Below are 10,000 nucleotides of genomic sequence, written 5' to 3'. Positions count from 1 at the left end.
TTTTTACGATCGATTGCCATTAATCTTTCGATAAGAATTCGATTCAGAGATATATACAAAAACTGTTATTTTTTTCTTCATCTGTCTTTTGTCTTGTCTTTTTCTGCTAACTCCTGGCTTTTACGGTACCCTTTGGAGCGAACGTAAAAGCCAAACAGGGTTTTGACCTGGCATCAGATTAGACTAAAAAGAAGAGGAATTATAAAGCGGAAACAACATCTTCAGTCCTTTCTTAGTGTGTGCAATAAACGTTTGCTTAGTGCAACTGCAAGACATGCTGGAAAACGTCCGTCAGGGAAATTTGCAGTTGGTTTTTTGCAGAGTATTTATTTAAGGAAGAAACGAGTGAATTTTACTCAAGAGCGTGTTTTGTTATCTTTAAACTGAATTTATTACCAAAGCTTAAAAAACTAAAAGACCTCAAAATGGGACAGGACATTACAAAATAATTAAACGTGTAAACGTGTGAGCCAAAGGGCCTCTGCTGGCGCGACATGTGGGTGACCCCCCAAATGGTCTTAATGACACCCCACTAGAAATTAACTGGAACCCTGCAGTTCAATACCACCCAATTCAGTGCCTTCTTTTTTTGTGTAACACGTACCACAGGCAACCCAGTGTACGCTTTTTTGGAGCGTCTAGTTTATTTGAGACAAAGTTAACTGCATAGAGTGTAGTGTAACATGAAGTGCTAGATTTCTATCCCATATTAACCATGTGAGCGTTAGTCCTACTGATGGAAATGGGCCCACACAAGGACAGAGAAAAACTCTGACCAGGGTGGGAATTGAACCCACGACCTTCGGGTTAGATCTCCGCCAGATGGTTAATATGGGATAGAAATCCAGTACTTCATGTTACACTACACTCTATTCAGTAACTCTGTTTAAAATATAAGTGCTACACGGCCAACGTTTGTATAAACGTAACCTTTCCTAGTTTATTTGAGGATTGACATCGCGTGGAGGGTATTAGATATGTTGGATTTCCTTCTAAATGCCCATAATTGACGCTGGTTTTCAAAGTGTGTTGTTCTATTGTGAATCGGCATAGCGTGGAAGGTATGAGATATGTTAGATTTTCTGATAAATTCCCATAATTGACCCCGTTTTTCAAAGTGTGTTGTTTTATTGTCAATCAGCATCACGTGTTTGGTTTCAGAAGCACAAACAGCTCACACAGAATTTATGGGGCGCATTGCAACGGTAAGATTTAGAAGTCATTTTCTTCATTCAATTTACAAAGAAATCGGTCTCTTTTGTTATCCTTAATTGTTCTTTCACTAACTTCGGCGTTCTCTTTGCTCTCTTACAGCTTTGTGAGGAGCATCATCCCGAGAGGGAATACGTGGAAAATTGTATAGCCTTCATATATTTTAATAAAGGATTAAACCCTATTCAACAACACGACTTTGCCTTTGCAATTCAGTGTATATTTGCATGCCAAAAGGTGGATGAGGATGGAAACAGTGATAATCATAAAAGATGTGATCACTGTCAAAGGTTAATTGAAAAACTCTTCGACAATTATTTATAACTATGTCGAGAGTTTTTCAAGTAACCTTTGCTTCCTCATGTTTCGTTCCTTTCTCTGAATTGAAAAGGCATTGTAGTGTGTTTTTGAATACGGTTAATTAATTTATGCATAGCCTTTGTTCCCATTGTTTGTAAATACTTTAATTTGCTTGTAAATACAAAGATAAAATATGCTTTTTTTTACTGCTTGAAAGTGAACATGTCATTGGTGTTCCATCTTGTATGTGAGAAATGGTCGCTCTTCGACTCGCTAACAAATAGTTGATGAATCTTTGCCCGTAGCCAGTGTTGATTTTGTAGCCGAAATTTCTTCTCGTTCGTAAAATAAAATGTTGGAACCATTAGCTCTCCAATTATGACTTCCATTCCATCATCATCATCACTTGTTATTTCAACTTTGCGACAGCCACCTTTATTCATTTTATCCCAAAGTTCATGAAGTAAGGTTACGATTTTGTTGTCCAATTGTAGTCGTTGCAAACGCTTTGTTAATGCGTCCATCTCCAAAGCAAAAATCTGCTGTTCGATCATTCGGTCCATCTCTGAATTTAAATATTTTTTCCATTACCTTTATAAACGTGTGCATTTCTGGGTATGCAATAAAGATTTAAAGCAAACCGGTTTGATGGGTTTTTCTAGTCTACATTATTAAGGAGACCCTTTTGAATACTGATCATCTTCAAAACTGGTTTTTCTAACCAACCCTTAAACGTGCTTCAAGTTGTTTGACTGTGACGTCAATGCCTTCTCATTGGTTCTTAGCTACCCCATTGTTCTTTCCCTATATACACGCGACACTATCCGGCTGGTTGGGCGGAATCGTACTACCAGAGCACAATACACTTCACTCCAAATAATAAAGCATCGTAACACACGTGCATCTTATTAAACTCTTAACGCTCAATGCCTCCACCATCTTGGATCGCAATAAAACGTCCTTCTACACCTTCAAAGATTGCATCTAAAAAAAAAACCGGTTTGGGTAGAATTTTCCACTGGCGGCCATTTTGAATAATTTGGTCTAGTCATCCCGCATATACCACTCAGAGGAGCAGGGGTGGCACAGTCGGTTAGTGCGTGGCCTTGGTGCATAAGGTCCCAAGTTCAATCCCCGGATCTCACATCCTTGTTTCGACTTCTTTCCTTTCAGTGTAGCCTAAATAGCTTTAAATACCCTTAAAACGGAGCACTGATGGAAAGAAGGGGGTAAAATGAGCGCACCGTCGGCTTCCGGGAGAATACTCTCTAGAAAGTAAAGGAACGTCCGACGTTAAATAAGGTGTACCTGTACCAAATATGTACTATCAGTGCTAGCACGAGGTGCATGTTGCTTATGTAATGTGATGTAGTTTTATAATGCTACTGTTCCCCAGCCCTGTCAACTGAAATAGAGATTCCCACCATTGATGACCCATACTTGTGCTGATCTTTCATTAGTTACCTTTCTACTACAAAAATTATCTTCAGAAATAATCAAAACTAAATGGAATCAGAAGAAAAGCCTCCATAAAAGTCATTCTTGACTTCAAACCCACAGTTTGTATGAATAATTATATGTATGTACTGAATTTTTTTTTTCTTCTGACAGGTGCAGATCAAGGTGCGCGCACACTAGTGGTCATTTTGCAGCTACATGACACTGGAACATGCAGCAGTTTTAAAATCATATTCCATACATATAACATAGAGCTTAGGTTTAGGAACATGGGCAGCAGCAGCATTGGCTGCGGAGGACAGAACAGCCTGGAGGCAGAGAGCCTACAGCCCAACTCTCCACTTGAAGAACGGATAAATGATGATGATGATAACATAGAGCGGGAACCTATAGCGGGAACACGAAGTACCTACCAAATCACAACATGTACACACAGAACAAACTGTGCCATAAGCATGTCCCTGGGACATCTATCCATTTTACTCACACACTACGGGGCATTTTACATGCATGTGTACCAGGGACATGTAGCGGGTGCAAAATCACAACCAACACAGACAATTAAGCACAGCAGAGGGAACACGTCACAGGGACTAGTAGCAGCGATAAATTACTGTTTGGTTCACATGAGGAGGGCTGTAGCAGGCGCCTCTATCGGACGCGCACGGCAGGGACAACATCAAATTGCGCACATACATTCGCAAATGCAGCCATTACATTTCCCGGGGACATGAACCCGCTGTCAAATCCCGTTCCATACATACGAGAGAAAATGTAGCAGGCACTTTCATACGGAGCTCACAGCAGGGACAAAACATATTTACGCACACACACTCGCAACTGCAGTTATTGCGTATCCCAGAGACATGTACCCACAAGGTGTCGCTTTGTCTGAGTTCTTCGTGCCACACGATTTCACACCTATGTTTTGTCACTGCAACATGTCTCGCCAATGTTCATTTGGTCGAACTTCATGCAGCATGTTGCAACAACGAATGTTGCAAAAAGGACGATTTTTATTGTGTGAACAGCTCCGGAGTGTGCGTCTGCAGCGTTACTACAGATTTAACCAATCACAGACAGCAAAGAAACGGCAATGCAATACTTTCATGCTTACGTACTTGCGATAAACACACAATTGGCCTAACCCTAAAGCCTACTTTAAAGAAGAGTGGTTTAGTGGAGCGTGGGCACCTTGTCAATCCGAGCAGTCCATTGCTTATAAGGAGCTTTTTACTGTGATTATAGCATCTCATGTCTGGGTGTGGTTCCGCCACAATATTTTGTTTCGGTCCGATAATGAAGCCGTGGTCCACATCCTTTCGTCTAAGACCTCTAGGATTCCGTGTATAATGAATCTTTGCGTAAGCTGTTGTCTGTGGCAGCGCGTTTCAGCTTCACTTTTACGGCTGAGCATGTACCAGGTATTCTTAACAAGGTTGCTGCTGCGCTCTCTTGATTTCAGATGCAGGAGTTTCGACAGTTTGCTCCAGAGGCTCGGATGTACCCTGTGCCAGTGCAAATCCAACTTTTGGAGGACTTAACCCGTCCACTCTCGAAGTGCAATGCCACCATTTCCTCCGCGACTGTCTTGCCCTGACTACTCGTAGTTCCTGTGCTTCTGGCCAGAGGAGGTTTATAGAGTTTTGTACCCAGCTGGAAAAATTTGGACTGCACGAGTCCCCGTGCCCTGCTGATGAATGGACTTTGTGCTTGTTCATCACACACTTGGCTCAATCGGTGTGTCATGCTACAATTAAAGTGTACTTGTCTACGGTCCATGCTCTTCATATTGAACAGGGCTTCACTGACCCTCTTGTTAACTGTCTCAGGTTGCAACGGGTGCTCCGTGGTGTCAAACGTTCCCGGGGCGACTCCAGGGCCACCCGTCACCCTGTCAATGATAGGTAATTGTTAATTATTTTTAAATCCTTGGACTTGAACATTCCCGATCACACCATGTTTTGGGCTGCTTGCAATTTGGTCTATTTTGGTTTCCTACGCTCGGCCGAGTTTACGGTCCCAACTTTGGCGAGTTTTTCTCCAGATGTTCATCTCAGCTTGGAAGACATAGCTTTCGACTCCTATGAAGTGCCCACCGTGCTTCGTGTTCACCTCAAGGCACCTAAGACGGACCCCTTTTGCAAGGGGTGCTTCATTCACATTGGTAGAGGCAATTCCCCGCTCTGTGCTGTACAGTCTCTTATCTCCTATCTACACACAAGGGGGTGGGACCTCTGTTCCTTTTTCAAGATGGTCAACTTCTATCTTGGGCAGCTCTTTCTTATTGGATTCGTAGGATTCTGTCTGCAGCTGGTATCTCCGGCTCCTTCTCAAGCCATAACTTTCGTATTGGGGTGGTGACGGTGGCTGCTCGCAATGGAGTCCCCTAATCATCTCATTCAGGTCTTAGGTCGCTGGTCTAGTAACGCCTATCAGTTGTTCATCCGGACGCCATCCGAGTCACTGGCTCAGCTTTCTAGCCAGTTGGCATGACAGCTGCTCTTCCTTAGGTGCAAGGCCTCCAGACTTCAGTCTGGTGGGGTTTAGGCCTTTCGCACGTTTTTCTGTTTCATCGCTGCAATGCTCTGTGAGTGCTCGTTGCCTCACGGCATTGCTGTCTTTTCTGGGTCACTTCGCATATGAAAGTATCCTCAATCGCCTGACCTGTCCCACAGCAGTGACAGGTATCCAAAGACTCATGCGGTAGCTGTGGCGGCTGCTCTAAGTCATGCTTGCTGAATGATCTTGCTGCCTTGCTCCATCGCTTCAAGCTTATTTGACGTTCGCTGATCCAGGGTAGGCTTCCTAGGCTTTGCTTGCGGTGAGTAGCTCTTTCCTGTTTGTAGTCGAGGTGTCTGGGGTGGGTGTTTGGGGGAACTCGGTCCCGTTTCCTTTCCCTGTTCGCGGGCCCCTTTGTTCTCCAAGCACCCCTTGGAGTTTAGTTTTGGTGGTTGCCACTCACAGGGTTGTCATGGTTACCCTTCGCGCGTGCTTGCAGCTCCCCTACAGACCTTACAGGCACCTTCTCCACACTCATCTATTGGTGATGAGTTTAAATGGGGGCTTAATGTAATTTAGGTGAGGTTAAACTCAAGACAATGCTGGCCAGCGGTCTCTTCCTTAAGTTAGGCGGGCAGTCCCTAGGGTTTTGCAGGGCCTCAGTAAATTTACAGCTCCCCCATTGATGTCAACCATTTTGCTCGTGTTGTGCCGCGTGTACAGTTGCTGAGAAAAGCTTTGCTCCTGTCCCTTCCTTCCCTTCGGTAAGTATTGGTAAGTTTTCAACATTCCACTGAGTTTTCAGTGTGATGGTGCCCCGGTTGTTTCCACTCAAAGGGTTGTCATGGTTACCTTTCGCGCGTGCTTGCGGCTCCCCCACAGACCTTACAGGCACCTTCTCCACACTCATCTATTAGTGACGAGTTTAATTCTATTTTTAAGAACGAATATTTTCCATGGTCAACTAAGTATTTGTTCATCTCTCCTCCTTGATTAAGTTTATCGTACATGCACTATCTGGCTGTTTCTGCAATTAAGGGTTTTAATTTCACGAAGAGTTTGTTTCATTTGTTAACCTTATTTTGGGGTTGAGAGTTCGCTTTGAGAATTTCTCCCCTGATTTTACAGACTAACCCTAACTTTTGACAGCTGACTCCAAAACACCCTTTTTTAAGGTTAGGGTTAGGGTTGAACCACAACACTTATTTTTGGTGAAGGAGCCGCATTTGCTAATCAGTGAATGAAATAGTGCCTATATAGAACAGAATCTTGATTTCTTTTTATTTATTAGTCTTGGCTCATGGTATTGACGTTTTGGCATCTTGTTGAACAATCATTAACGTACCACTTTGTACACTCCAGCTATGATGCTTTTGAACATTAGATAAAATTTGTATTTCTTTTACATTATTATTTTAATGGTCGATCAAATGATTAAAACAACATGACAGTAGAGCACAATGTTACATTGTATTCCTTACTCATACTGGTATCTTTATAAGGTTTTGAAAATAAATGCTTGCCTGGTGACCTTTGTCTTTCTCTAGCGTTTAGGACGTCAGGAAATAATGACTGACGGTGAAGGAGAGCTACCTAATGAGGATCAAGATATCAATCCCTGTGAAACTGTACCTAAATCCACATCATGTTCTCCACAGTATTACACATGGTCTAGTACAGGTACAGAAACAGAGAGGACGATGATGACGATTGGACTAAAGGTGAAAGTAGTATGGATGAAGAGGCCTACAGCACTGAGGAAGATGGGGATAACGAGGGAGACCACAATCATGATATCAAGTAAGAGTGTTTTTCTTTTAGCACAGAACACAAATTAGTTATGTTTTCACTTCCAATCCAACATGCTTTTAGCCTGAAATTCAGCATTGGTCATTGTCAGTCCAGATGCAGGGTTCGTACGGGTCATGGAAATCCTGGCAAATCATGCAATTCTAATCTTGTAAAATCCAGGTCTGGCAATCCTGGAAAATGAAGACAAGTCATGGAAAATCCTGGAAAATTAGCTCTATGCACAAAAAAAATAATATTTCTGTCTCAAGTTTTGACAAAGACAAATGGAACCTGTCTCATTTGACATTGTGGAATGCGTATGTTCAAGTAGTCATGGATTTTGCCCATACATGTCCAATACTCCTACATAATGAGATTCCTGGTACGTTACAATAGACATCACAAAGTGTCACGAAGTGTCCCGCTCTTTAAGTCTCGCAAAACTGTTACTATTTTTTTAAGGATTAAGGTTGGGGGACACTTTGTGATGTCTATTGTGAAGTGCCATGAATCTCATTATGTCGGAGTATTGGAAAAACCCTCATTTTGCCATGTATGGTCCTGGAAAAGTAATAGAATTTTAGGACACAAAAAGTGTACGAACCCTGAAGATGTCTCATCACTTAACCTTTGGAAGAACTGGGAGCAATTTCGGTGAATCTCTTGATGCGTCCAAGGACAACTTTCCTACTGCACTGTTTAGATTTGTTTTTTGTTTTTAATTGGCAGACATGTTCATTTAATTTTGCATTCATGTCATACATTGTAAGTCAGCTATTGATCATCTAATTTCTTTATCAGAGTTGACCAAGACTGCCCAGGCTACAAGTATAACCAGCCAAAATTTATAGTATTTCATGAGATGCTGATGAAAATTTTCATTTTGTTCTGTTTCAACTGTAAGGCAGACAAGCCAGAAGTTGAGATGAAACAAAATGGTACAACGGTGTCTGTCAAACAGCACTGCCGAAAATGCAAGGGATACGTGTGGAATTCCCAAAGCTTCATACCCCAAGGTAAATACTATGCTGGTAACATGCTTTTGAACTTTGCTGTGCTTATGGCAGGTGCCTCCATAAACAGTGTTTTGCTATTCTTCCGCCACATGGGACTGTGTGCCTACTCTTCAAGAACATTCTTTGCTCATCAGCGCACTTATATTTTCCCAACTGTCATCTACCATTGGGAGGAATACAGAGCTGGCCTCATCAGTACCTTGAAAAACATGAAGGATGTTGTCTGGTCTGGCGATGGCAGATTTGATTCCATGGGCCATTCTGCAAAATTTGGTGTTTACACAATGCTGTGCACAACATTAATGAAAGTTGTACATTTTGAAATTGTCCAGGTACGAAGTCTGGGAAAGACCATGCAATGTTCTTGGAATTATCCTGTTGGTAAATGTAGTCCACATTATCACTTCTTGGAACAGCTGGGATTGTCTATCAGTGTATTTATCTCAGACCGTCACAGGGGAATTGCGAAATGGATTAGGGAGACCTGCAGGAAAACCACACATTATTACGATAATTGGCATGTGGCACGGTCTATTACCAAGAAGCTTCTGTCAGCAAGTAAAGAAAGAAAAAGGCTGTGAGGTTATCAGTCGGTGGATGAAAGGGATCCGTCGTCATTTGTATTGGACTGCCACATCTACCAAACCAGGTTTTGTGTACTTCCTGAACAAGTCAACATTATATGCTTACACAAAAAGGTCCACACTGTTTTAGAGTAATTAGAATGAAAATACACCCTTTGCATAAATGGCGCCCAAATTTGAGTAACAATACTTGATACATCCTTAGCCTTGTGTTTATGTTTCAAGACAAAGGATTTTTCTCATCAATGCGAGGCTAAGGATGTATCAAGTACTGTTATTCAAATTTGGGCCCCATTTATGCAAAGAGTCTATGGGGTTTGCATTATGAGTATGTGAATAGTATGATACAATGATGGTTTTGAGACTTTTTCATTTAAGATTTTTGCTCGAGACGGTTTCATTTAAAACTTGATCTGCAGGATGAATACCGTAGTTTTTGAGTTAACATTAGTATTTTCGTTGTTTTTCTCAGTGTAGGTTTTGGTAACTTGATCCTCGCAAAATGGAATTCATTTATGCGACATGTCGCAAACAGACACACCGACCACCCCGACCCTCTGTACAAGGAGTGCTGTCATGAGGAGCTTCAAAGAAGTTTGAAGAATTTTATTCCATAAAGCTCATTTGTACAAATCTATACGCTTTATTTTCACATGTGAAAAAGGCCTATACAGCCAATCAGAATGGCGTACAGCTATTTCACATGTCGAAATATAACCAATCAACGATAGCGTAAAGGCGTTTCCATGCCAATCACTCGTGCATCTCGTGAGAATCGTGCAAATCCTACTTTGTTATTGAATTAAATTAAATTTGCATTTGGTTCTATTGTTAGTGAGTTTTTGTTTCTAATTCGCGTTCAGAGAACTATTTTAATGAAAATTCTCATGTTATGTGTAATAAACAGTTTACGACACAGAAAGTGCTTTGTACGGGGTTTTATTCACTCGTTGTTTGTGTCACAAACAACTCGTGCATAAAGCCCCGTACGCCGCACTTCCTATGACGTAAACTATATACATGATACCGGTGAAAAATCTCATACCAGTACAACTCATACTGGTATGAGCTCATCCCGTTAGTTGTACCGATTTATTTTTAGATTGAATTTCCCGCGATTGAGCATAAAAGCATAAA

At 41.7% G+C, this 10,000-nt stretch overlaps 2 protein-coding genes across 2 annotated transcripts in view; one reads left to right on the top strand and one right to left on the bottom strand.

The window, feature by feature from the left end:
* Window positions 1-3,239: 3,239 nt before the first annotated feature.
* Window positions 3,240-8,860, top strand: LOC138004938 (uncharacterized). Its single transcript, XM_068851233.1, has 4 exons — window positions 3,240-3,375; window positions 4,436-4,710; window positions 7,148-7,272; window positions 8,065-8,860. Exons 1-4 carry the CDS (start codon window positions 3,240-3,242, stop codon window positions 8,858-8,860), a joined length of 1,332 nt encoding a protein of 443 aa, XP_068707334.1.
* Window positions 8,639-10,000, bottom strand: part of LOC138006218 (uncharacterized) — a 100,356-nt gene continuing 98,994 nt past the window's right edge. Inside the window, exon 3 of the transcript XR_011123868.1 lies at window positions 8,639-8,763. The gene's annotated coding sequence lies outside the window, so the exon portion shown is untranslated. The remainder of the gene's footprint in view (window positions 8,764-10,000) is intronic.

The sequence above is a fragment of the Montipora foliosa genome, chromosome 6 (genome assembly GCF_036669935.1).
Source record: "Montipora foliosa isolate CH-2021 chromosome 6, ASM3666993v2, whole genome shotgun sequence".
Taxonomy (NCBI): domain Eukaryota; kingdom Metazoa; phylum Cnidaria; class Anthozoa; order Scleractinia; family Acroporidae; genus Montipora; species Montipora foliosa.
Note: the sequence above shows the minus strand (reverse complement) of the source record. Positions and strands in the feature narration are given on the sequence as shown.